Source organism: Fomitopsis serialis, assembly GCF_022376445.1.
Source record: "Fomitopsis serialis strain Sig1Antser10 chromosome Unknown B0H18scaffold_2, whole genome shotgun sequence".
Classification (NCBI taxonomy): Eukaryota; Fungi; Basidiomycota; class Agaricomycetes; order Polyporales; family Fomitopsidaceae; genus Fomitopsis; species Fomitopsis serialis.
In genome coordinates, this window is record NW_025954962.1 from 1,635,683 (window position 1) to 1,660,529 (window position 24,847).

General features: G+C 55.3%; 10 protein-coding genes across 10 annotated transcripts; 5 read left to right on the plus strand and 5 right to left on the minus strand.

Moving 5' to 3' along the window:
* Positions 1–379: 379 nt before the first annotated feature.
* On the minus strand, positions 380–5,696 carry B0H18DRAFT_1081778 (uncharacterized protein; the record flags this gene model as incomplete). The annotated part of the gene is made up of 14 exons (XM_048031440.1): positions 380–427; positions 484–524; positions 574–590; positions 644–739; positions 802–831; positions 896–949; positions 1,004–1,366; positions 1,992–2,119; positions 2,594–2,916; positions 2,972–3,025; positions 3,079–3,328; positions 3,474–3,626; positions 4,343–4,853; positions 5,044–5,696. The coding sequence occupies 14 exons, from the start codon at positions 5,694–5,696 to the stop codon at positions 380–382; spliced, it is 2,721 nt and encodes a 906-aa protein (XP_047900750.1).
* A 253-nt stretch (positions 5,697–5,949) lies between these two features.
* B0H18DRAFT_971655 (uncharacterized protein) lies at positions 5,950–6,913 on the plus strand. The gene is made up of 2 exons (XM_048043821.1): positions 5,950–6,064; positions 6,124–6,913. Exons 1-2 carry the CDS (start codon positions 6,005–6,007, stop codon positions 6,640–6,642), a joined length of 579 nt encoding a protein of 192 aa, XP_047900751.1. The 5' UTR covers positions 5,950–6,004; the 3' UTR covers positions 6,643–6,913.
* On the plus strand, positions 6,914–8,731 carry B0H18DRAFT_971657 (GAMM1 protein). Its single transcript, XM_048043822.1, has 7 exons — positions 6,914–7,184; positions 7,235–7,322; positions 7,375–7,546; positions 7,607–7,847; positions 7,901–8,080; positions 8,137–8,377; positions 8,433–8,731. The coding sequence occupies exons 1-7, from the start codon at positions 6,954–6,956 to the stop codon at positions 8,486–8,488; spliced, it is 1,209 nt and encodes a 402-aa protein (XP_047900752.1). The 5' UTR covers positions 6,914–6,953; the 3' UTR covers positions 8,489–8,731.
* Positions 8,732–8,897: 166 nt separating this feature from the next.
* On the plus strand, positions 8,898–10,343 carry B0H18DRAFT_950441 (survival protein sure-like phosphatase/nucleotidase; the record flags this gene model as incomplete). Its single annotated transcript, XM_048041953.1, has 8 exons — positions 8,898–8,958; positions 8,985–9,074; positions 9,129–9,176; positions 9,234–9,293; positions 9,356–9,432; positions 9,484–9,546; positions 9,612–9,645; positions 9,694–10,343. The coding sequence occupies 8 exons, from the start codon at positions 8,898–8,900 to the stop codon at positions 10,341–10,343; spliced, it is 1,083 nt and encodes a 360-aa protein (XP_047900753.1).
* Positions 10,344–10,435: 92 nt separating this feature from the next.
* B0H18DRAFT_1152637 (concanavalin A-like lectin/glucanase domain-containing protein) lies at positions 10,436–12,517 on the minus strand (the record flags this gene model as incomplete). The annotated part of the gene is made up of 13 exons (XM_048035740.1): positions 10,436–10,724; positions 10,779–10,861; positions 10,912–10,926; positions 10,979–11,119; positions 11,176–11,326; positions 11,404–11,447; positions 11,510–11,582; positions 11,654–11,700; positions 11,753–11,794; positions 11,852–11,886; positions 11,942–12,058; positions 12,171–12,206; positions 12,255–12,517. 13 exons carry the CDS (start codon positions 12,515–12,517, stop codon positions 10,581–10,583), a joined length of 1,191 nt encoding a protein of 396 aa, XP_047900754.1. The 3' UTR covers positions 10,436–10,580.
* Positions 12,518–13,989: 1,472 nt separating this feature from the next.
* Positions 13,990–14,953, plus strand: B0H18DRAFT_1113472 (uncharacterized protein; the record flags this gene model as incomplete). Its single annotated transcript, XM_048032951.1, has 3 exons — positions 13,990–14,095; positions 14,166–14,290; positions 14,348–14,953. The coding sequence occupies 3 exons, from the start codon at positions 13,990–13,992 to the stop codon at positions 14,951–14,953; spliced, it is 837 nt and encodes a 278-aa protein (XP_047900755.1).
* Positions 14,954–16,310: 1,357 nt separating this feature from the next.
* B0H18DRAFT_1081782 (60S ribosomal protein L15) lies at positions 16,311–17,123 on the minus strand (the record flags this gene model as incomplete). The annotated part of the gene is made up of 5 exons (XM_048031441.1): positions 16,311–16,406; positions 16,458–16,544; positions 16,595–16,785; positions 16,838–16,992; positions 17,047–17,123. The coding sequence occupies 5 exons, from the start codon at positions 17,121–17,123 to the stop codon at positions 16,311–16,313; spliced, it is 606 nt and encodes a 201-aa protein (XP_047900756.1).
* Positions 17,124–17,472: 349 nt separating this feature from the next.
* Positions 17,473–18,829, plus strand: B0H18DRAFT_971679 (uncharacterized protein). The gene is made up of 6 exons (XM_048043823.1): positions 17,473–17,578; positions 17,637–17,666; positions 17,722–17,738; positions 17,786–18,376; positions 18,432–18,486; positions 18,544–18,829. Exons 1-6 carry the CDS (start codon positions 17,504–17,506, stop codon positions 18,565–18,567), a joined length of 792 nt encoding a protein of 263 aa, XP_047900757.1. The 5' UTR covers positions 17,473–17,503; the 3' UTR covers positions 18,568–18,829.
* B0H18DRAFT_971681 (major facilitator superfamily domain-containing protein) lies at positions 18,772–21,397 on the minus strand. Its single transcript, XM_048043824.1, has 8 exons — positions 21,025–21,397; positions 20,782–20,972; positions 20,248–20,725; positions 20,138–20,197; positions 19,995–20,088; positions 19,770–19,941; positions 19,644–19,717; positions 18,772–19,582 (listed from the first exon to the last, which is right to left on the minus strand). Exons 1-8 carry the CDS (start codon positions 21,252–21,254, stop codon positions 18,923–18,925), a joined length of 1,959 nt encoding a protein of 652 aa, XP_047900758.1. The 5' UTR covers positions 21,255–21,397; the 3' UTR covers positions 18,772–18,922.
* A 387-nt stretch (positions 21,398–21,784) lies between these two features.
* B0H18DRAFT_866952 (Alpha/Beta hydrolase protein) lies at positions 21,785–22,956 on the minus strand (the record flags this gene model as incomplete). Its single annotated transcript, XM_048039824.1, has 2 exons — positions 21,785–22,098; positions 22,155–22,956. The coding sequence occupies 2 exons, from the start codon at positions 22,954–22,956 to the stop codon at positions 21,785–21,787; spliced, it is 1,116 nt and encodes a 371-aa protein (XP_047900759.1).
* Between the last annotated feature and the right edge of the window lie 1,891 nt (positions 22,957–24,847).

A 24,847-nucleotide genomic window follows, 5' to 3' on the forward strand; every position in this document is an offset into this window, starting at 1 on the left:
GCTTGACCTGGTACTCGCTGCGAACGATGATTATGTAGCCCTTGCACTTCGAGTTCCCATCAACGCACCTTGAACGCGAACTTGCAGACTTTCCAGCCTCCCGGATTAAGCCCCCTTTCCATCCAAGCCTGTAAAACGAAAACGTGCATCAAGCTGTAGCACAAGCAGACACAGCCACTAATCGCTGTGCATCACCTTCTCTACCGTATAAAGACCATCGTAGCGGTACCCTTCCGCAGGGCATAAGACGATTTGAGTTTGTATCCTCGGATAACGCGGACAGGCTTCTTGGTCTCGCATGATTTCTAGTGCACACTTGTGAGGCACTATTTATTATACGACAGACATGCGTTTCCTAGACGAACCCTAAGTGCATTGTTCAGCCTATTCTCGAAAGACTGGTGGGAGCTCTGAGGGCAGTACGTAGCTGTCCAAAATTCCAACTTAACTGTCAGCACGGTAGCAACAACGAAGGATGCATACGTTTTTCGGTTGAGTCTTCGTCCCTTTAAGATCGCGGCCACCTGTTGCCCTATCAGCTGCAACTCCGACTTTACAGTGAGAACGACCAACCTGCACCTGTGTACGTGCTACATTCATCCTTGGGTCAGCCAGTGAGTCAATAACGCAAATGCAAACTTACAACGCGTCTCCGAGATCTACGTCATCTTCGTAGCCCCCAGACAAGGCCACTGACCACGCGCCGTCTCGGCCACCTGAAATACCACCCACCCAGGGTCTAAAAAAATCCGGTTAAGCCATCTGTAGCCCTGGTGAATGATGAGAGGCTGGAATGCTCACGCATGGACCGCGTCTATGCTGCATTCTTCTCTGGTAGTACGAGACACGATACTCATTAGAGAAATATCACGATCGTGGCCGAACCCAAGCGCACCTGGTCATCCACCATGTACCAACCTTGATTCCAGGTATCGCGCCGAACACTTTTCTTCATACAGGGGTTGAGTCTCCGTAACTCGAAGGCTGCACAAGGAACACTCACGGGTCGTGTACGCGATTGCTAACCGACCTGGACTCGGCTTCGATCTCGTTTAGACCGGCCTGCACGCTAACAAGAGTAAGGCCTGTCTGGTCAGACTGATCGGCACTGTACTTGTCGCGGTTGCGCCCACTCCTGCGCGATCCCGTCGACTCTGGACTGCCTTCCTTGGTCTCGCCTTTTTTCTCAGGCTCCACGACACGGCGTATTTTCGCTGACTCTTGCGCCCCATTCTCGCCGTCGCTCTCGGGAGAGGATGCCTTGCGCTTTCTCGGCGCACGCCGCTTCTTGGGCGCACTCTTGACGGCCGGGGGCACGATGGTAATGTCCCCTAGTATATCCTTAAGAGCCGCGTTCATGCTCTCCCTATTAAGTCGACATTGATCGTCATAATCGTAGTCCATAGCAAGCAGGAGACAAGCACGAAGTAGAGTCAGGGGAGTAGCAGACCACGGCACATTTGAGAGCGCGACGGTCGACTCGAACCTAACTTGAATCACGTGGGCGCGTGATAGCCGAGGAGCGCGTCGCGTCTGTGGCTGAGACCACTGAGCAATGACTGGAAATCGCAGAGCATTGCAAGTGCATGATACGACCCCAGTCTACTCGATAACAGATGTGTAAGACTGATAGTGATACTCAAATTACATCAACTGCATATAAATTGCGCTGCGGTGTACGTTGTTGTGCGACGAATCATGCTCCCAACCTAGATGTGAAGCCGAAACAGAACATGCAGACCATTTGACAAAGTATGGATAAGATATTCGTACATCATGTGCCTCAGTATTGTCCGGGAACCCAGTGACCTGCATCCGCAGTAAAGGCTGTGTAGTAATTGTGTACCCGCTGAGCATCGCTATTATTGGGCATGAAGTGGTAGGGCGCTTTCACAAGTCAGCCTCACTCCCACTCCCACGAGAATCTGTGCGATGACAACATACCTGGCTGAGCTGTTTCCCCGTCATCAAGTATAGTCATCCCATATGACATCAATGGACTCGCAAGAGGCGATATATGTGAACCAGAACCGGTCGGCGCCGATGACGGACTAGATGGAGGAGCGCCTGATCGGTTACTAGTCTCGAAGACACTTTCCGGTATATGGATGTGTGCTTCCTCTGTGGATAGTTGCATTCAGACACATACAGAGTCGGATGTAACAGGCAGACTCACTCGCCAAGAATTTGCATTTACCCTGTCTGGCGAAGACGCAGCGGGGACCTTTCGGGCAGTAGTGGCCCATCACACAATCCTCGCCGTAAGGACAGCGTTGACCTACAGGATGATGAGAGTGAGAGTGTGGACACAGCGATGGAGCCGACGTACCTCTGTTGACGTATGGACAAGGCCATTTGCGCGCATTGTCACGCAACTCCAGAAGTTGGGTGGGGCTCAGCGAATAGCCATGAGAAAAGCGACAGTTTTGTCCCTGCTTGCACTCCGCGAGGTAATGAAAGTTGCATGGCGGCGGCCTCACTGCGATACCGTGAGCATCAGATGTACGTTTCGCGAGAAGAGCACATACTTTTGTGCAAAGGCTAAATAAGAACATCAGAAAGACTTCTATGCGGTGACACAGTTGCAACACACCTGCGCCTGCTCAACGGGCAGATGCTTTACTTTCTTCGGCGGGGTCGGCTTTGCGGGCGTCGAGGATTTGCTACGCGTTTTCTCCACATCATGGAATGTTTGAGACGGGGTTCCCGGGATACTTGGAGCATTGTTGGTCTTCTTGGATGGATGTGTGTATAGCTTTTTCTTCATGAACAAACCATCAATCTCGATGTGAGGCAGCTGCAGGCCTTTGATTTCGTATGCGAGCTCTTTATAGCCTCGCAAGAGGATGACCTTATCGAGCAAGCCTTCATTTGCCAGGTAATTGAGGGTAGATGTGTACCCATTGTCGTGTGCACCTGATGAGTATGTCACGCACAGGCCACATGGCATGGCAGTCGTAGGCGTGCTTACCTCCGAAAAATACTTTGGATGTCTGTGGGAAGCGACTGAATACCCGCAGACACTCTTAAGGGGGGTCGTCAACGTCGACTAAAGTGCATACAATTGAGCATTCGGACCTTTGATTTTGGCATCAGCAGCCTCCTTGCCGCTCCCGACGTCTACCATGGAGAACAAAGGCGACGCTTGGTTGAAGCCCATGATGAAGGCTTCGAAGTGTTCTGCATCGCAGACATTATTCTGTGACAACGTCTCCAGGAGGCCCGTTTTGTTGCAGTATATGGTAAGCCAGAGCTGCCCACGTCCGACATCCGGAGAATCAATGCTCGTAAGGTGGTCCGTGAGGCCTTTCGTAAGGAGCGCGGCCGCCTGACGGCCGCCCGCTTGGCCAAGTCTTAATAGATCTTGTGAGAATATGTTCCCATCCCATCAATGAGAGAGAGGATGAGAGGATTGTCATCCTGTGTTTCAAATGTAGGTTAGATGATACCGCCCCAGGCGAGCACTGACGTACCTTCAATGAGCCAATGCTCCGCTCGAGCCTCGAGACCGTCTTGAGCAGAACTTTCTTCTCCTCGTCTGTAGTCTTGAACGCAGCTTTCCACACTGACAGCTCACGCTCAAGCTCTTCTACCCGCGTGCCCAGCTCCGCATTGCGCGTCGCGGTCTGGCGGAACAACGCTGGGAAGCAGCAGCTTGATCAATAGACAATGCCAACCGCGGCGGGAACAGACTTACTAGTCTGTTCATTGAGAAGTCGCTCCCTTAGACAGACGTACGGGAAGTTACGCTCATCAGTCTTCGCATTGCCCACAAGCGGAAGTCGACTCACCAGGTATCGAGAAGCGTCGCGCTCTGCAGGCTTTCCTCATCCATAGCCTGACCGGGGCCACGGACTGGCTAAGAAATTTGGTGTCCCCGCACCACGAAGGCGATACTGTCTTGTATACTGTGTCGTGGATGTCGCAGGACAAAGCACAGATCGAAGCTCTGGCCCATGCTTGTCCATATGCAGTAACCCGTAGCGCCGGTACCCACCGATCGCACATATGTCCGCTATATCCGCTGCCAATGTAGCTCCTGGGAGGATCCTTGGAGTCTCCGACGAACCTTCGACAATGTCAAAATGCAGCTGAATGAGTGTTCAGTGTACAAGGGTGTATTTGAGAGTTGTACAGCATGTCAAGTACAGATGCATGGCGTAGCATGAGCCCAGTGGAAAATGCAACTGAAGCCTAGGTAGGATCCAGAGATGGTCGCAGCCTGATCCATCCAGTGGCAGAGCATGCGTTGTGAAGGTACCACCGACACCACCTAATATAAGGATATCACATCCCTGACGACCTCCACGAACCGTTCTTTAGTGTCCTCCGACTCTTGTACGCCACTACGCTTGCGGCCCATCTCCCAAAGCTTCCAGATCCCCCGAATGCCATCACGTAGAGCCCCCATCTCCGCTTCGTCGTTGTCAGCAGCGGTGCACATGGCCAACGAACGAGGGGCAGCTAACGGCCTATCTTCAAGGCCAGAAATATAACCGGGGCTTCCTTCGTCGCTTCCGTTGCTCCCCCCGACGGTGGGCGATGAGATGTCTGAGTCGACTTCGCCTGTCTCTGACGTGGAAAGTGGGCTCGGAGAAGGGGTCGCTCGAGGCGGCACTTCTGCAAGAAGTTGGGCTAAGGCACGAGGCGAGGCAGGATCCCATCTGGAACTCCCATGCGGAGCGAGGGACCCAAAGATGGGTAGCATGTCTCCGTGCGAGCGATACAACTCAGAACGAGCAGGGACGGGAAGTGGGTTGGGTGAGTCGGTCCCGGAGTTGGCTTCAGGGTCCGTGGGATATAGTTTGCGTTTGGGCTGCGGAGGGGGGAAGGGCGAGTAGAGTCGGCGGTACCTAGCAAATTGTATTGTCAGCAACCATGTTTCGTCCTGGAGTATGAGTATGAGAGAGAGAAAAATGCGGCCGAGAATAATTAGTCAAGGCGGCGAAACTAGACGACTTCCGACCGGATCGTCCGCCCGTATCCGATGGATCATGTAATCATAGAAAGAAGCACTCCACGACGAAATGCGAGCAAGAACACTCACCATGAACTGAAGAATAGCGCGCCCAATAGGCATCTTCCGTTCCTGCTTCCGCATCCTTGCTAGCCATGAACGGATCGTCGTTGAATGATGCAGCGTCGTCCTGCGAACCGTACGCGTTCCAATAATCGTCGTCGCCTTCGCCTTCGCCGCCGTACGCATCAGCAACGTAGGCCGCCGCAGGAACGAGCGGGACGGTGGGCTTAACATATTTTGTTTCCTTCACGTCGTCGGGCTGCTGTGGCGCCGCGCGACTGCCAGGCGGGAATGGCATCAAAGCTAAATCGTGATACTTCCACCCATCGGCTTCGTCCCACTCAAAGACCATTCGAGCCTTGTCAGAGCCAGTCGAGGGCAGTTCGACATGCGCGTATGCTTGTTCTGCATCCGAGGTATAATGTACAGGATACGAGGCAGGCTCGTCATCCAACTGCCGCGGCAAGTCTTCAAGCAGGTCTATGGCACGGCCTTGCGACGTAGGCCAGCAGAGGTACTCCTTCGGGTCATCTAGGGAGATTTGAAGGAAGTGATGTCTCTGAAGGAGGGATTTGGAGATAAGATGCGGCGGTATAGGCTGATTGAGCTGCGAAGGCGGTGCGATATATTGCAGGATGAGATGGACGAGTCCTGGCTGGATAGGTGTCGGCGACATGGGTGGGAGGGCACGAGTAGATCGGTTCAGACGCAGCTGCCGTGTACCCCGCACGCAGATATACCACTGGCAAGACTGCCGGCTGCTGTGTACCCGTAACCCCGCACCGGTAGTGCGGGGTCGTGCGGAGAATCGTTCTCGGTCGGGCGTTACGTAGTCACGTGGGGCGCGGCGAGGCACGCCGCGCCTGCCTTCCATCTTGGGAAACCACGCCTCGCCGGCAACCCTTCTCACCGTGTCTCGAGCCGTCGACGCCTCCTTCATCCGCGTCCTCGTCTGCCCTCCCTCACCTCGTCCTCGCCACAAAAATGCGTGTCGCATCCCTCCTTACATGCATTGCGTTGCCTCTGCTGGCAGCTGCCCAGGCTGTACGTCGTTTTGCTGTTCAGCGCGATTCTAAGCCTCAATTGTGTTCTTCCTCCCACAGAACTCCGGGTCGCAGCAGCAGTCTTCATCCCAGCAACAGTCCTCATCGCAGGCGTCGGGATCCTCACAAGCGTCAGGCTCGCAAGCGTCCGGCTCCTCGCAGCAGTCGCAGACCGTCATCGTGACCACAGTCACTACCGTCGTTCCTTCGACATCATGGGCACCGGGAAACGTCGTCACCGGCGGTCAGACAATCACCTCCTCATTCCCTCATGTCACCAGTGTCAGCACGACTCAGGTGATCTCATCGACGTCCATCATTGGAGGAGGGAACAACGGTGGAAAGAGCTCTTCGACTTCGAAAGCTCCCGTATCGACAGCGCCGTCTAGCGTCAACGGTGGCGGCACAGGTGCACCCAACGGCGCGCCGAGCCCTGGCGAGGCAGGTTCGCACGGAATATACGGTCCCAACGAGACGTATATAGCGTCGGCACTGGCTGTCTTGCCGCCTCTCCCTGGGCACGCCCTACTCACGATGGTGGCGGGGATGGCGATCGGAGCGGCGATGGTCTTTGCATGAAGCTGGGGATGCTGTCTGATGAGCGATGGAACGCTGTTTTCTCTGGGACTACATTGCATTCGTGGACGCTAGATAGGTGACGATGGACCAACTGATATATATTATACGCGTACAGTAGCGTACTCGCTAAGACGACACATGGATAATTCTCTTGCATCATTAGTTCTAGTTTCGCATACGTCGAATGAACACTCCTCTCATAGCACTGCTCTATGTTCGAATTCACGACCTAATGCCATTTGTCGCTCTTTCCGTGCGTTTGCCTTCGGCCTCCCACACCCGCCTAGGTGTCCCTTGAGAGAGCGGCCGGCATGCAGTGGAGCTTACTACCACCCTTGCGATTTGGACTCACAGCTACAGTCACTCTTCTGCGAACCCGCACTCTCCGGATACCGCGGGACTCGTCTTTTCACCACAGGGCAAACAAGGCCATCCAGGGCATCAGTATAAAAAGCCAACTCCAGCTTCGCCTCATGTCTTCTTCTCTCGAAGGCGCCCTTGAACCCCCAGCGAAGAAACTGAAGATGCAGGAGGAACGCAAAGTATGTGGCTCGATCACTGCGATCTGACAGTCTAAGCCAACAGCGGACAGGTGGTCGGAACGCACAACGGGACATTTCACTGCGACGAGGCACTGGCCGTTTTCTTGCTGAAAAGGACAGAGGCCTACGGCACTGCAGGTGCGGACACTCCATCTCGTGCATCGACCCACCCTTCTGAGCTCCACGACAGACCTCACGCGTACCAGAGACCCGGCTGTGCTCGATACCTGTTCGATCGTGGTCGATGTTGGCGGCGTGTACGACGAGAGTAAGCAGCGCTTCGACCATCACCAGCGCGGCTTCCAGGAGGTCTTCGGACATGGATTCACGACGAAGCTGTCCTCGGCGGGGTTGGTCTACAAGTGCGTCTGCTGCCAAGCATCATGTATTCGCATGGAACGCGCTCGCTGATGTCTTTGTAGGCACTTTGGCAAGGAGATCATCGCCAGTAGGCTGCATGCATCCCCAGAGGACGAGAAAGTGCAGACCCTGTGGTTCAAGCTGTACAAGGAGTACATCGAGGCCATCGACGCTATCGACAATGGTGTCAATCAGTACGACACCGACCATAAGCCCAAGTATCGCATCAGGACGGATGTCTCAAGCAGAGTTGGTTTCTTCAACCCAGCTTGGAACGAGCCGTTCGATTCGAACACAGTCGATGTGAGTCGCCTTCCCTTTGCTTCCGTATGGCAACGGGCTTAGCGCTTCGTCAGGCCAAGTTTTTGAAGGCCTCTTCACTCGTTGGAGAAGAGTTCATTTCTCGACTGGACTACTATGCCAATGCTTGGCTTCCCGCCCGCAACCTCGTTGCGGCGGCGATTAAGCAAGCGAGAGCAGCGGATGTCTCAGCCGGTGGCAAGATCATCGTCTTCGACCAGTTCCTGCCCTGGAAGGTATGTCATGATGTATCCTCTCCATAGTGCACATCACTGAATATGTGATTGTCTAGGAACACCTTGCTGATCTAGAGGAAGAGCTGGCGATCCCCGCCGAGTCTCTCGCAGTCTATGTCCTCTACCCTGACGAGACGGCGCACAACTGGCGCGTCCAGGCCGTTCCCCTCGCGCCCGACAGCTTCGACAGCCGCAAGGCCCTGCCTGAAGTATGGAGAGGCGTTCGCGACGACGAGCTCTCCAAGAAGTCTGGGATAGATGGCTGTATCTTCGTCCACGCCAGCGGCTTCATCGGCGGTAAGCACGCAATCCGTGATCGCTCTTGCTCATACTCAACGTGCTATAACGACAGGCAACAAGACAAAGGAGGGCGCCCTGCAGATGGCCCAGCGTGCTTTGAAGATGTGAATCGTCGAAGAAAGGCAGATAAAGAAGGGGGCGTCCTAGGGATGCTGACCGCATCTTACGATGCGGGATGTTACTAAAAGTAACATAGCGTACACATATAATGTGTAGTAGGGGCTAAGCCCCATAATGGGGCTTGTCACCAGGCAATCTGGCGACGAGTTCATGACGGTGTCTTCGTCGAGAGTGATTGAATCCGTGTATAATACTGCAATGGCGCTTGACACCCCTGGTCTACGGTCTCGGCATGACTCAAAGAGCCAGAGCAACGTTCGGGCTCGAGCCATAGCCTCGTGAACCTCAACGTCCTCAACTCCGGCCCTGAGCTCCGCACGGAAAGGACTCCAGTATTTAACGACTCGTCTTCAGAGGTCAATTCAGTAGATCCAAATCCCTATTCCAGCCATTGACCATGACTACCAAAGTACCGAGAGTGCTACTGACGGCAAGTGCTCCGCTCTGCAAGTCAGAAGGTCAACACCTGTGGCTCACGACCTAGCGCTCGGTTTTGACCAGAACGATGACGGACCTCCTGGGCCAGAGTCACCCTATATCTACGGGTTGTACCAGCATCTGACCAACAACCTAGGTGAGACCCATAAGAATGTATTCATTGTACAATTTAGATGACCTCGTGGTGTAGAATGGGATGTAAAAGTCGTCATACCTAGCACTCAGAAATCCTGGATCGGTGAGTAGATGCACACCCGCTGTTCATGTGCTACACGGTGCTTAAGCCGACGTCTAGGGAAGGCATATCATATCCACGAAGTGATCAATGGACGGTTCTACTATCCACAAGGACCCGGTACGAGTCTAGCCGTCGTGCATGAGACACTCCTTCTCAACATCCTTCTGCCCTTTCACTAGATGGTCTAGGAGAGATCTCAGAGCAATCGAGGCCATTGCGTGAGGGGGAGACCGCTGAGTGGATCCTACTGGATGGGGTCCGTCGATGCTCGCCGTCGAATTGCTGAAAACTGATCGCTTTCGTGCAGACACCTGCGACGTGCTCGAATATAGCACTCCATAATCTCTACCACGGAGAAATAGATCTCGTTGTACGTATCACCAGCGCCGTATGCGCGTAGGCTGCGATGCTCAACGTCCTGTGTCCTCGTTTCAGATATCTGGACCCAATTTTGGCCGCAACAGCTCCGGTACGTCAGCTTAAACAATCATACCCTTCCCCAACTCATCCCTCTCAGCCGCATTCGCCCTCTCCTCCGGCACCATCGGCGCGGCCATGTCCGCCAGTCTCTCCCGCACTCGTGCCATCGCCCTCTCCTACGGCACCGTCCTCCACCCGACGCCACACGAGCTGCACGAGCCCGCACACGTCCTTGCGACCAAGATCATCGCCCACCTCTGGGCGCACTGGGGCGCAGACGCGGGCGGCGGTCTGCGCGGCGGCGAGATCGACCTCTACAACGTGAACATACCCATGGTGCGGGACCTCCTGCACGAGGACGGCCTTCGCATCTGCTGGACGACCATCTGGCGGAACGCCTACGGCCGTCTGTTCAAGGCGCATGGGGAGGAGCGCGCCGCGAAGGCGGCGGCGGAGGCGATGTCAGGTGCGGGCCCGGACTCGCCGGGGGAGGGGCGGAAGGCGAGGGCGTTGGGCGGCGTAGACGAGGCGGCGAGGCCGGAGGACGCGGGGCGGCTGTCGTTCAGGTGGGCGCCGGACATGACGGGCCTGATTACCCCGCAGTTGTCTACGCTGCCAGTGGGCAGCGACGGATGGGCGATCAGGCAGGGGTGGGCGAGCGTGACGCCTATACGGGCGAGCTTTGCGGAGCCGGCCTCGGAGCCAGTGACGGATATCGAAGAGAGGATATGGAAGATGAAGTTGTGATACTATTATCCATGTATCATTGTATGGCTATGGGGCAACGCGAATTGAATGCACGGAGCAAATCCGTCCGTCCGTGGAAGCATCGTAGCAGTCTACACCGTTCGTGATAAATACATCAGCACAGTTCGTAAGTCGTGGTTTTTGTAGCATTCGTGTATCTTTATATTGTCGTGCAATGTCATGAATGCTGGCACTTGATATCGGTCCAACCCTTCCTCAGCGGCATCCGGCACCAGTCTACAGCAAAACTCCGAATAGGACGCCCATCACCCCGAGCATCGGAACCACTGGGAACATTGGACGAGCAGCGTCGGAAGCGACTTGGCCGTGGATGACCTGTTGCCTGTATACTGTCAGGCTCCTGATCCGCCACGAAGCGTTCTGAAAGGTGTGTGTAAGGACACAAACACTGAAACTTTCGGAACGACTACGTACGTCGAAGTTGCTGGGCTCCATCAATCGTTCCGCGCACGTCCCCGGACAACCCGACGTGGTGTAATCGTTGCCCGCCCAGTCGCCTACCTCAAAATCAGTACAATGCCAACGGCATGCGAACAGCTGCACATACCGCAAAACGTTATGTCTTAGGTGGAAGATAAGCAGAGATAGTGCAGTGAAGCCCGTACAGAACTTACCGAAGATTATCGAGTGGTTGATGAAGTTTGTGAGAGGGTCGCATGCGCCGGCCTCCAAAAACGCGACGGGCTCGCCCCACGTCGACGGCGTCGGCTGCCCGTTCGTCACGTCCTGCGGGACCGCCGCGCGGTAGAACGACCCTGCGCCGATAACCACATCAATCCACATCCACGCGCATGGGAAGAGGGACACGCACAGACACCGATCCCGGACACGTCCCACTTCATGGCGAACACGCCGCCACTCTGCTCGTCGAAGATGGGCCCGTACGATGCGCGGCTCCACTCAGTGACCCCGCATCCCGCATTACTGTTGAAATTGTCGACGCAGTTGCAGACAAGGTTTGGCTCGTTATTCGTCGTCTGTCGTGTGATTGAGCACGTCCGCTTTGTTATGGTGCCAGTGACGAGGATTAGCGACGTACGACGATCGTCCCCGTGAAGTTCGCGTTCTGCGTCATGTTGCAGTCTGCAGCGCCGGTGTCAGAGCGCGCCCTCAATGGGGATGACCGTGCGGAGGTGAATACGTACTCGGACCGGTGTGCCACGTAACCTGGTTGTGTTGATTATCGTGCACGCCCTCGATGATGTCGATCTCCCCGGTCTGGCGCATAAGACGAGAAGCGCGGTGAGGTCATCGACTACGAGAAGAACGGACACGCGACTTCGACTTACCCAGGGCCAGGTGCCCCCGCCCACCGTCCACCACGCGGGCCAGACGCCTGTGCTTCTCGTGAGTGCCGGGAAGGTTCTATGCGCGAGGGGAAGACGTACCACAGCCCCATGGGGCCATGTCGAGGTCAAGAATGAACAGGCCTAGGCATAGAATTCGGTTTGTGGCCGATAGGATGTGCTATGCCCGATGGTACGTACCGGTGTTATACTGCTTTTGACTCGAGATTCGGACGCTACGGAAGCGCGTCACTCCACAACCGGTGGTGCGCTGAGAGCAGGTATGCTCACCTGTTCCTGTACTGCCCATTTGACAGCGTTGTCGTATTGTCGCCCTTCATGACGACGATACCGTCCGACTCGACGTAGGCCAGACCGTCCGCAAACGCCGTGTTCCGGTCCGTGTAGCTGGAATCATCAGCGACACTACAGAGCGCGGAGGGGACGAGACCTACTTGACCGAACCACTGCAGCGAGTCAGTCGGACTCCTCTGACCATGGAGAAACGCTGGATACGTACTGCGTCGGGTCTTCGCCGGTGTAGAATTCAAACGTACTACAGGCGCTCGCACAGATTTACAGTGAAGATTTCAAGAGGACTCACTCGAAGAACGTCGAGCCTTCGTAGGTGTCCTGTACCGTCCAGACATAGTTGGTCCCGTTAGGGAACGTCTGTGTGGGCGTGCTCCGTTTTTCGACGCGTTCAACGCGTGCGGCGAGCGCTGTATTCGCCAGTAACAGTAGCCATACCAGGCCTGCTCGCGAACTCGGAGAAGCGAGTGCTGAGCAGTCTGCTCCTTGTCTTGACCGAAGAGCTACAACCGCCAGGACCAGAGAGATGAGGGTAAGAGGTAGCGCAGAGATCATGCAGTCGTGAATTAGTACGAGTGTTTTCAAGTTCGGCAGATGTAGAGGCGGGTGAAGAGGGCCGTGTGGGGTGAGCGGACACGCTTATGAAGCCTGCGGAGAGGGGGACGTCAAGCACTGGCAGAGGGTATTGGTTGAGTGCTAAGAACGGATCAACACATGTGTCTGGTGCAGTTCTGGGGCTCGTCTGACGCGGAGAGAAACACGAGGCGAACGTGAGCACGAGCGGGGACAGCCTTGTGGGTTGCAAAGCGCGAGCAGTGGGCGTAGCAGCAGGCCGACGGCGTGAGGGAGCACGAGAGAGAGGGCAGCCCAGCGTATTGTCGGAGCACTCGCCAGAGTCCGAGTCGCCCTCGCTGGGCCCCCTTGTGCAACTCGAACTTGCCGCGCAAGGCAGGCGCCGAGAATACGCCGGCCCGACGTCGACGTCCGTCCCTTCCAGCGTCGACGGCTCTCGGCCTTCGCTGCAGGCTCATCGAGGAGGAACAGGTACCATCGACGACCAAAGGACAATATTGACACGCCTTCCTTACACGCGCTGGACCACACAGCGACACTCGATCAAACTCAATTGCGTTGAAGGCTGTCTATGCTAGTGGTCAATGGACCCCACAACATCTGCGATGTGAGGCATGGCGAAGGGTGCATACATCCTGAGCTATAGCAAGTACCTAGCTGCTATGCCTCCTCGCTTATTTATCTAGGGCAACTACGTAATCGACAATATCCGCATATTGCACGCGAGCGAGCAGTGCGTCCGCACACTAAATGCTCCTCCGGCATAATTGCGTCAAATATCTCGAGTGTAGAGGTGTCGAGCTGTCTCCGCGGCGGAAATATAGTCTGCAAGGCTTGGATCTGCGTAGAGTCGACTTTAAGCATCACATCCATCGGATTCCCGGCAAGTCGGCGGGAGGCAGAAATGCAATGCATGCAAAACGGTGTGACCAATATTGAACTAGAACACGTAAACATGCATGTTCTCCGTCCGAAATGAAGTTGTTGATAGACAAGTCGGGCAGAGTAACTTGTAACATAGACCGGGTGAGTAGCTGCGGCGCGCGCCCCAACCGCGCCCCGACTCCGAGGTGTGGCTGGGATCCTGATCACATGACCGTTCTCCCATTTGTACTTATAACGAAAGCTTTCAAACGTTCACTGAACGTCGACAACATTGAAGACTCTGCATACAACGCGCGACGTCCCTCCTAGTCCTCCGACAACGGCGCCTGGAAAGTGCCGCTTGAAGGGAGTCCTTCATTCACTACTAAATTAGCAGGTCACGGTGTTTTCAGCCTATGTAAGTGGCAGATTCCCGTCATTACTATCCTTCAAGCGAAAGCTGAGGCTTGTTGAGACACATATATATCGAGCACTCACCTGCCGAGTTCTCACTAAGCTGGACTGCGCAGTATATCCCTCAGCGACGCATAATTTTGGCAAACGACGCTGATCAGTCATCTATAACACAGATGCCGCCAAAGGGATCCAGGAAGAAGGGTTCTGCGACAGTAGGAGGCAACCAGCCCAAGCGTTCGACGCGGTTAACTCGCTCCTCTGTGCGGCAACAAAGTCAACGTAAGTGCGTCCAGTGAGCACTGGCAGATCCTCGCATACTTATTGAGGTACGATTCATTCCATATGACAGTGCAATCAAGCAATGCTCCCTTCAACGTCCTCGCCTTTCTCGATGAGGCACTTGAGTCGGAGCGAAAGCCCAAAAGGCAGCGTCGACTTGTTCCGGTGCTTGAGGTCAGGACCCCAGACTTGGATGTAAGTGGCATGTATTACTATGACCATATGCTCACCCTAGTTGACTGTTCATCCTAGGACCCTCATCCAGAACATCGCCGGTCCCCTCCCATCGAGAAACCACGGCGAATACGCCGCGAAGTCGCTCCCGTTCATGTTGAGGCACACACCGAAGCATCCCAGACGCGCCGGCGGCGGCTCAGTCCTACTCGAGTTGAACTCGAAGCTAATGTTGACGTTGAGGAACCACCCCGCAAGCGCCCCGCACTCGCTCCCTTTGTACATGTGCCATCCCGAGTGCTCCCCAAGCTCCCTCGCTTCGTAAAGATATCCTCCCTGATGGGCCCTGAGCCCTCTTCTGTAGAGGCGTCGTCGTCAGCACGCCCTGCACATCCTCCCATAAGGGCACTGGAGCCTGTGCACTCTCCACTCCTTCCCATCAGGGCACCGTCACCGCACCCCCCGCTTTCTCCCGTGGGTGGATGGGATCCAGCACGTGCTGTCCTCCCTCTGCTTTCTCCCATGAAGGGACGGGACCCAGCACGTCCTGCATCCCCTCCACTTTCCCCCGTGAAGCGGTCGGATCCCGCACGTCCTGCTCTCCCTCCCTCAAGGGCGTCGGATTCAGCACGCCCTCCGCTCCCTCTCAAAAAGGTGCGGTCACCGTCGGGATTCGCAAAGTAGCGGGGTCCGTACCACTCAGTACCATATCTCTCTCATACTCCACACGAAGCGAGGCATCGCTTGTCCCACCAACCTCCTCCACGACTATATGTGTACACAGAGTCGGACGCGACACTCGCCACGGCACACAAGCATGTGTACCTGGTCTGACGCGGGTTGTTCAAGGTCTCGGATCGCAGCTATGATGGTCACCCCGCTCAAAGCATATTGTCGAGGCTCTTGGTCGTTGGTCAACGGGGCCGTGGACTACAGCTGACTCCTGCAGGTCAACGAGGCGCCGCAGGCTGATGTCATTGGGAATTATCGTTTAACGGGCTTTTGGACTGTTGAAAAGGGCAATTGGCGAAGAATAGAGACACTGGCACCATCCACATGGAGTATAGAGTAACGGACCGACATCATCTGGTGTATGTAGCTGGGCCCCAGCAATCCTCTCAATCGATCATCGCAACAGAACAATGCATGTAGTTACTTCCACTGTGGTACTTGATTCGAATTTTCCACGGAGTAGCAGCATCGTCTCATGTCCTGTCAATGCTGCACTGGCAGTCCAGGCTGGCAAACCGTCTCACCCGTCCCAGTGTTAACCTGAGCACGGACCGGGCCAAGTGTCATAGCACGGCGTCCGTGTCATTATGTACTATGCACATTCCTCGTGAATCGTGATGCATTGATGGCCCAAGGAGGTTTGGGCTGCATCCCTCGATGGTCACAAGTGCCGGTGACATCGAGATGATTTTTCGAACGGTGAAGCACGAGACGGTACAATGCAATGGGATGTGAAGCTGTCAACAGGGATGGTGGTACTAGACGTCCGACGTCGAGTCTCTTCAAGTATTGGGAAGGCATCCGTGCTATCACAGGGGCGGTAGGCATGGGCCTAGGCGATGTCTGAACGATTTACACATTCCTGCTCGAGTTTGGTCATATGGTTATCATGATCGCAGAGCGGTCGCGCGAAACTAAGTTACCCTTGTAATGAACCAATGAAGAATGTTCGCACTGACAGTCGCATATTGCTCCTCAGGCCTCACCGGCACCGGCCATGTCTGTACCTCGCATGAACGATCTTTTTCAACTGCTTGAGCGCCTGGAAATGGGATGCTGAATCTGTGATCACCTCTTGCAGTAGCTAAACCGATGAAAGTCGCTGAAGCTTGAAGGTTCGCCACAGCCATGAGAAACAGCTGGGCCACACTGCAAAACTCAGACCTGCTGTCAGGCCGGAGGACGGAAGATCATCGAATGGCAACTCTGTTCGGTAGTCGCGCGACATACATCCATACAAGCATGGGGATCATGAAGGATATGCGGAGAAGACAATAGCATGGAGCAAACAACAACGACAGACAGTAGTTTACCGGTAACGGCGGAGGCTGAGGGTGTTGTGCTTTTTCCAGGTAGACCAGCCCGGAGTGTGGTTGTGCAAATGACCCTTGCCCAAGCCACGGTTCTGAAGACATGATGAGTATGTAGTCAAATGGAGCATCAATGAAAGGTGTACCTTCTTGCCGACACCGGTAAGGCCACGAGCCTCGCGACGCTTGTGCACAGGCTTCGTGATCCAGTTGATCCTGGGGTCGCGGCGGATCTGTAGTCTTCCCGTCAGCAGTAATCGAGACATAGAATGATAGCACCTACAGCCTTGTGGCTGGGGTCAACGAGAATGACCTCGTAGTACTTGTAGACACCGTCCTGGTTCACCCAGTACGAGTTGAGCACACGAAGGTTACCACACCGTCTGCCGACACGCTCCTCCGCCACGCTCCTCAAACCACGCTGGGGCTTGAGGTGGTTGACACCCTGGCGGACGGGCTTGCCGAAGGTGGCACCTGTAATGGGCCGTTTGAGTCTGGGTGTAGACCTAAACTCGAGCAAACGCACCCTTCGGGACCTGTTTCTTGCGGTTACCCCTCCTCACACGGACGCGGTAGACAACGTAGCCCTGCTTGGCCTTGTAGCCAAGGCGGCGAGCCTTGTCGGGACGGGACGGGCGCGAGGCACGGTGGATGACGTTAAGCTGGCGGTACTCCCAGCACCTGTGCAACCGCAAAGTCAAATTTACGCATTGGCTGGGTAGGTGATGTACGAACCTCACGCGGAGGAGGAATCGGAGGACATCCGACTGCTTTTTCTTGTAGAGCTCGCCAATGTACTTGTAAGCCCCCATGCTTGCGAACTGTTGGAGGAAAGGAGGTGGATCAGCGTCTCGGCGAAAGAGGTGTAGGTCCCAGTGTCATCCGGATGTCTCCCCCGCCATCCATCTCTTTCCGCCCGGATTGTCCCTTCCTGCGGCAATCCAGCAGGTTCCTCGAGACGTCCGGCACACTGGAGCAGCATAGATGCGGGCTCACCTCTTGAGTCTTGAGGTTTTGAGGAGGGGTCGGGGCTGTTGATGATTCTCAGCGGGTCGACAGGCGCGGCGCCAGTCTGCGTAGCTCACGTGGTGCAGCTTCTCAGGTTAGGGTCACAGGGCGCGACACGACGCGACGCGACGCGCTAATAGCGCCCAAGACTCTATCTGACGTTCGAGTGCCTCGCAATTCCACTATGTTTGAACATTCGTACGAGTGCTCAAAATGCAGGCGGATGCTCAGCAAAGAGAGCATCAAGATGTGCTCTGGGGTGAGCACAGTGTGCGCCGCATACCTAGCTTAAGTACTCACGAAGACCCATTGCCCAGTGCAAGACGATGGGGTACTGCTCGAAAGAGGTGCGTAGTCCTGCATGCTCTGAATATGTGCGACGCCTTCTGACAGGAGATACAGTGTCAGAGGGCGGACTGGTGCGCAAATGCCTGCGTAGTTTAAGATGTTTCTAAAACCCCTGCAGGAAAGATCATAAGCCCAACTGTCGGGGTGCACAGACTGGCGTCCCTGCGCCCTCCCGGAACCCTGTCATCAAAGTCGGTGAACGTATGGCCCAAGACCCAGATATCATGTGTCTCATCGACGGCATCCTCATCTACACGCTCGACCTGATCAACCATCCCGAGAACGCAGCGGAGTACGCCGTTGCGATTGCCGCACACATCGAGTACACGGACGTGTTCGCTGCCCGACAACGCGTGATGGCGCTGATTGCAGGACGGGAGCCCCCACCGTTGCCTAAGAAGCTTCCGAAGTTGTTCCAGATCAGCAAGACGGCACCGATTGAAAACAAGTCTGTCCCGGAAGGTTTGAACAAGAACAGGGAGGAGCAGAAGAGGCTGTTGCAGGAGAAGGGCTACATGACGGGTACCTCGGAGAAGCCTGGGTACCTCGTCCGCGCGTTCTTGGTTCCCGAAAACAATAGCGTGTCTACGTTCTACTTCACGCGGTATATCAATCAGGAAATGCTGGATGAGGCGGCGACCTGGAAGAAGTACACGGACAACGGCATGACGGAGACTGACGAGCCCGCAGACACCGAATATCTCATCAAGTATGTTCGTTCGTCATGTTTGCGGGTTTTGCTGCAGCTCATGTTAAACCTTTAGAATGTTCGACCTGAGAGCCCTTGAAGACCCTGAGATGAACAAGAAGTTGACCATCGTGCGTGTCCACCTTGACTCAGTTGCAAGACAAGAAACTGACTCGCAGTGCTCTCAGCTGGTGGCACCTGAAGAGAGGTAGAACAGATATTTGCACAACTTCGCACTTGGAGTCGGGACGTCAGTGGACACTACATATTGCTATGTATGATGCCCCAGTAAGTAGGTGCGAATCGAAGCTAGAGTGTACCTTCTTCCCAGGGGCACTAAGCCCGTTACCCGTACCGTCACTCAACTCCCAGGATCAATCTCCACGCTTTCGCACAGGCATCCACTCACACGCAGATACCACAGAAAAGATATTGTATAGTATTAGGAAAGATCGTAAAGGTCATGATATGCTCTATTGATACATGTTACAAAACTACGTTTAGATCGGGGCACTTCCCACCGTGTACACTGACAGTCCGACTCAGTCAAATTCCTTACATTCCAGCTCACGATACTCCCGCGCTTCCTCTCTCCTCCTTCGACCGCAACCGCATGAACGCCGTCCCAAGGAACAGGGCCCATGCGAAGAAAATAGCCATGGCCGACATCGCTGCAAAGATCTCGCCGCGCCGAAGGACAGCCTTAGACCGTCTAAGGTAAGGCGGCGCCGGCGGGGTACTAGGAGCGAGTGGTGCAATCACATAGCGACTCTCGCGATGCGAAGGGTGTCGCGAGTGGTCGTGCAGAAGAGGTACGCTCGCTACTTCGTCTGAAGAGGATGCGCGGCAGCATGAGGGACCACGGCTGCACTCGCGGGACGAGGACATGTTGTCGATGCGCCATACGGCACCCGCACGCTCCTTGCCCTTCGCCGTCTCCGCAGCACGCTCGTCATCCTCTTCAGCCGCGACCTCGCTTTGCACCGCGGACAACAAGGCACTCTGTCTCTGAGAGGCACTCCCCCGACGCTTGCGGTCAAGCCAAGCGAGGCCGAAGATGCTGACGAGCTGAAGCACATTGAGGAGCACGAAGGCGTTCAGGACGAGCTGGATATCCCTCCTGGTGTCGCCACCCGTGGGTCCTGTGAACTCCGCATGCTTCTTCTTAGTGAAGTCCAAAGCAACTCCGGCTAGTGTTTGGAACGCGGTCGAGCCGACCTGCTCCAACTTCGTCACCGTCGAGTGATCAGCACATGCACTGAACAAACGAGAAGCGGAGACCACTCACAGCCTTATGAGCACCGAGGGTAGTGGACACGTACTTAGCTGGCACCAGCCTGGGAACGATGACGACAAGAAGAACTGATGTCATAGTGAGTACGCATGTCATACCAACCTATCAGCGCTCACGTACGGGGAGAGAAGCCGTGACCGGACGCGAAGGCCATGATGCCAGGCATAGGCGACTTGGTCCAGCTTGGAGGCAGCGCCAGCCAGGCGTAGCACACGAGTGTAAGCATGGAGGACGCAGTCAAGAGCTGCATTACGAATCCGCGGCGCTTCACACGGTCGACGAGGAAGCCGGTCTAAGCAACATCACTCAGCGATTAGTGAGGTGAACAGAGTAGATGAGACGTACCACAGGGTACAACGCAACACTACCCGCCAACAGGTATGATCCTTTGATACTGGCATCGCGCTCGGTAAGCCCGTAACGCTTCTCGATGATGTTTCTGTATGGCGCATTAGTAAAGTTTTGTCAACCGGCGATAAGGTACTTACGCAGCGAGGTGAGTGAAAGGCGCCCATATAGCACCGCAGAGAATGTTCAATCCGATGTAACTGACGTGACCATGAGATCAGGAGGCGATCTACGATGACGAGATACTTACGCCCAGAAGACATCGCCCAACTTGGTGATATCCCGAAGGTAAACCATACGCTTTTTGGCAACCTTCTTGAGTGCCTCGGCCTCGGTGAGGCAGATCTGCGTATTCTCTGCCTCGTCACGGAGTTCAGACGCTTCGAGCTCCGTCCCCGATTCGCGGACGAGCCATTTTGATACACAGACATAGATGATGTTGACGAGGAAGGAGATGGCGGTAAGGAGGGTCGATGCGTAGAAGGGCGCATGCGGTCCGAAGTTTTCGGAGAGGGAGTATGAAGTGCGCGCCGACACGAACGACGCACCCTTGCCTGCTACGAGACCCAAAGCCAAAGAGACACCGAGGCCATGCGACTTGAAGAAGCGGACGATGATGGTCTCCTGAACGACTGCCAAAGGACTCACACCGAGGCCATACACCCACATGCCGAAGGTCATTAGACGGACGCTGTTGGTGAGGTTGCCGAAGAGTAGCAGCGCCTGGCCTACGTGCGGGGTTGGCACGCGGAGCGTGAAGGCGAATGAAGAAGAGGTGACGCACCGAGGAAGATGACACCTGTCGCGAGAATGCTCGTGGTAGTCGTACCCAGCCTACTGGCAAGCAGTCCACCGACCAGCGGGGTCCATGTGCTGTTGAGGGAAAAGGCCGAGATGAGCAGAGAGAACTCCGTGTTGTTCGTGCCCATCTCGCGTGCCAGACGCGACTTGAGAGGTCCGAGAATGTAGGAGGCACTTGGGGGAGGCGTAAGGGTCCATTCCACACCCAACAGCGATCATAACATACTAATGACTTCCTATGCTGAGGGAACATGCGCATAAAAGAGCGATGGCACGGATGATGTAGGCCCGAAGAGGCGACGGCTGGCCCTCGTTTGGTATGATGCGCACGGCGGGTTCGCCCTCGTCGTCCGACCCCAGGGTATCTTCCTCCTCCGACTCGTCTGCCCGGCGGAAGACGTCGTGTGCGTCGGAATAGCGGTGGCCGGCGTCGAGCGAGGCGGTGAGCCGCGACATGGTGTTGATGGAGGGCTGGCTGCAGAGAGGCCGGATTTATATGGAGGCCAGCGTGGTGTGAGGACGAGGAAATAATCGGGCGAGGGGAAGGTCGAGGCGGATCTAGGTGAAGGGGAAGAAATGGGGACCGGTGTGCGGTGATGCGATGGAGCGCTGGCTCCTTTTTATCAGATAAGTCGGCTGGTTTGCCGGTTTCTGTTTATCTGATAATCCGACGGCCGCCCGGATCTGGCAACATGATCTAATCTAACTCTGTTTGCGGCCCCGAGCGCCGAAACGACCAAACATCGACGTAACTCAGTTCGGATGGCTCTCTCCCTGCTGCTTTCAGCGCGCTCTCTCTCCCTGAAGGCCTCCCAATCCCTATTCGCCTACTCGACTCTGACGGCCTCTGAGGCATGGCACCTTCTCGTGTCGACACATCTGCAGCGGTCGTGCTTTATACGCCCCGCTACGTGTACTGAGGCGTGCACCCAATCCACAGATCTCCGGACACCCGCTGTGCACGTTGTGACTATCGGCGCGGTACTCTACTTCACCTGTTCCAACTCAGCAACCTTGGCAAGATACTTCTCCTGCCACCCGTCCGCGTGCTTCGACATTATGCGCTCCAGCCAGTACACCCGCCGCACGACCTTCTCCGCGTCCCTTCCGTTATAGTAGTTGTGCCCTCCTCGCGGGTGGTCCGGCCTGCGTGTCTGGTCCAACGCTTCCTTGTCCACAGTGAAGACACCGTGCTCTCGTTCGGCCGCCGGAACTTGGAACAACCGGCCGTGATAGAAGTATAGCGGCGTGCGTGCGAGATGCCTGTAACCCCAGCTGACCGGCGGGAGAGAAGGCACGCCTATTTCACCTCTGTCAGTGCGGATCGCGAGCGGCGAGAGGCTGCGCAATAGATACCATCATTCAGGCCTTTCACGGAAAGGTCCTTCACAGAAGCTTCGCCATTTGCGGCTTGGTACTGCGCGAGTAATTGCTGCCAAAACTCAGATAGTGCGGCGTCTCCGAGCCTGGGGCACCCAAAAGTAGCGACCGTCAATTTGGTCCCAGATGGGAGCGGACATTGTCCCGCAAGAACGTCGATGGCGAGCAGATAGGCCATGGCGCCTCCCATGCTATGCCCGACGATTGCCACCTCCTGGACGTCATGCTCGTCGAAGCTCTCCTTGACGCAATCGATCACTTGGTCCTTGCATCCTTCGTACATGGCGTAGAAGCCAGAATGCACGGAGCCGTTCCCAAGAGGGTGTCCTCGCTTTATTGGATATATGTCGTAGAGTACCTGCATGATATTGGTCGTGCCTCCAAAGCCGACGACCAGCTGCTTGGCCCCTGGACGATAAATCACGGCGACAGGCACGGAGGCGACGGTGCCTCGGAAAGCCAACAACAGCTTCGCAGTCCGCAATGCCTCGAACCCTTCAAAGGGGTAGTTGGGCTGCAGAAGCATCTCCAAATTGTCGAATAAGAAGTGCGTGTCAGGTATGCTGTTTGCGATGAAAGCGAATTCGCCCAATTCCGTGAGGACAACGTAGAGGGCGGCGGATGCGAGATCCTTCGTCGACAGGGTACAGGAAGACCGTGTGGCGCAAAGCCGTGAGATGAGGCGAAAGTTGTCAAACTTCTCGGAAGCATACATTTGCTTCTGGGCTAGAGTGAGCTCCTCTTCTACTGCGAAGAACGATCGAAATAGCGAGGCCATGGCTACCGGATGGCTACCCTGATTGTGGCAATCACATTGGGGTAGTACGAAGGTCGTCAGCTGCAGCAGCGAAGGCTACACGGCCTCAAATCCACCGGTACGAAATGTGTGGGCGAACCTGAAGGTCGTCCCGGCGTGGATCAGTGCGTAGCCGGTAGTTTATCTGTGCGCGTCGTGCCGTTCAAAGACGATGTCGCGCCTGCAGGCAGATCTGCAGAAATCCTGCAGGATGGGCACGTGAGCGGATGTGACATAATCGTCCCCAAATGGAGTGTGTCTCACTTGCATCAGCGGCGCAAATTAGGGTAAAATTAATCACACCCATGAGGAATTGAACTAGCAACCCTCACATCCACGCCAGCCACTCCGACCACTCCGCCATTTTGGCTTGATTGCCTAGTCAATATACTTGTCTATGATAGTCAACGACTTCCCTGGACATGGCTTACTGCGATAATATATCAATATGCACAGCGAAGTCGGGATCAAATCGAGTTTTGTCAGATATGAAAATGGTGTCAGTGCCCAGAAGTTCTTTAGAGATGGTTGAGAGACCGCGAGGACGCTCACAGCCCGCGGTCCCCAAGAGCACCTCGGACTTACAGCTCGCAAGGAGGTAGTCACCTGATATTACCGAATAAGGCAGGCGTACCGCACCTACGGTTCCATCAATGAGTTTCAGACGTGAGCACAGGTGAGCCTGCAGGCAGAACACCGTCTTCGAAATGCAGTTATTCTGATGAAGGATCACAGGCATCCTGCAGGTGTGACTACTGTCAAAGTGATGGATATCCCACCCGCAGGATGCCTGCGGGAGGATTTCTGGCAGTGTACGCGGTAGGATAACTCACCTAATGACACAGTCAATCCCACTGAATGGTTATGGCGTGCCGCGGGTATATGTATGGTCTTACATAGTCTGCAATGCAGCGCAGCCGCCTTCTGCTTCAGACAAGGGGCGCCTGATTCGGACCGGAGGCGGTGCAATTAATGATGGTCATGTCACCGTGGTTTGCGTGCGCAGTGCGCACTCCACAGGAACTTCCACCTACCGTGGCACAGCGACCGTCGTTCAGTTCAAGCAAACAACAGCTGATTGGTAAATGATTCGTCGCCTGCACTCTGGCTGGGTTCTTGATGCGACACATCTTCGAATTCGACGACAGGGACTCCTGAGCGACCGGGAAAAGAATTGTCGAAAGTGCCCTCCTCTACCGTTAGCAACTGTAGCAGTGCCCCGGCTTCCTTATGGATGGGGCACGAATTCGCTGATTCGAGATCCCAACGTCTTGGGGTGGAGGCTGAAGTGAGTGCTCTCGTATTTGCGTCTGACTGGAATACTAACAGCTGATGCTCCCATATACAGGAGCAGGTCTATTCGACTGCACCAAGGTTCACCGTGATGCATCGATGTGCATGTCTCGTCACGATGCCTAAGTACTATCGTAGCAGCTCTGACAGTGCATCTACTTCATCAGGAACCTGCCAGACTACGGCAGATTACCGTGTTGGGCGGTATTCGATTATCCGGATCCCTGTCATGCCAGGTAAGTACAGTACTTGCTATTATGATAGTAGCAGCCTAACACTGAGCGCTTATGGTTCTCACTTCACTTAGCCTTCACAGACCTTCACCTCCTTCCAAGATCCGGCGTCCGAAACTGCGTTCATTTCACTCAATACACCACGCATTCCTCGAGCCTGTCTGTTTGCTACCACTTGCTGCTGAGCTCGCCACTGTGCAATTGCTTCCGCTGGACATGCTGTTGCCTTACAGGACGCGGCGGCGGGTATTGGCTCTGCGGGGGCAAACCGCTGTTATGAAGCGACAATAACAGCAATTAGGACGCCTCGCCAGGTTGCGAAGATGGTGCGTAGTCCACATGCCGCG

What these genes read in the sequence shown, in the direction of transcription:
- B0H18DRAFT_971655 (XM_048043821.1), top strand. Translation starts at nt 6,005, where the DNA reads ATGCGTGTCGCATCCCTCCTTACATGCATTGCGTTGCCTCTGCTGGCA. An exon ending in TGCTGGCAGCTGCCCAGGCT is followed by an intron (nt 6,065 to 6,123) that starts GTACGTCGTTTT and finishes TTCCTCCCACAG; the next exon opens with AACTCCGGGTCGCAGCAGCA.
- B0H18DRAFT_971657 (XM_048043822.1), top strand. Translation starts at nt 6,954, where the DNA reads ATGCAGTGGAGCTTACTACCACCCTTGCGATTTGGACTCACAGCTACA. An exon ending in ACCAGTTCCTGCCCTGGAAG is followed by an intron (nt 8,081 to 8,136) that starts GTATGTCATGAT and finishes GTGATTGTCTAG; the next exon opens with GAACACCTTGCTGATCTAGA. An exon ending in CGCCAGCGGCTTCATCGGCG is followed by an intron (nt 8,378 to 8,432) that starts GTAAGCACGCAA and finishes CTATAACGACAG; the next exon opens with GCAACAAGACAAAGGAGGGC.
- B0H18DRAFT_971679 (XM_048043823.1), top strand. Translation starts at nt 17,504, where the DNA reads ATGTTTGAACATTCGTACGAGTGCTCAAAATGCAGGCGGATGCTCAGC. An exon ending in GACACCGAATATCTCATCAA is followed by an intron (nt 18,377 to 18,431) that starts GTATGTTCGTTC and finishes TTAAACCTTTAG; the next exon opens with AATGTTCGACCTGAGAGCCC. An exon ending in TGAACAAGAAGTTGACCATC is followed by an intron (nt 18,487 to 18,543) that starts GTGCGTGTCCAC and finishes CAGTGCTCTCAG; the next exon opens with CTGGTGGCACCTGAAGAGAG.
- B0H18DRAFT_971681 (XM_048043824.1), bottom strand. Translation starts at nt 21,254, where the DNA reads ATGTCGCGGCTCACCGCCTCGCTCGACGCCGGCCACCGCTATTCCGAC. An exon ending in GTGTTGCGTTGTACCCTGTG is followed by an intron (nt 19,942 to 19,994) that starts GTACGTCTCATC and finishes GATGTTGCTTAG; the next exon opens with ACCGGCTTCCTCGTCGACCG. An exon ending in CGGTCACGGCTTCTCTCCCC is followed by an intron (nt 19,718 to 19,769) that starts GTACGTGAGCGC and finishes CTATGACATCAG; the next exon opens with TTCTTCTTGTCGTCATCGTT.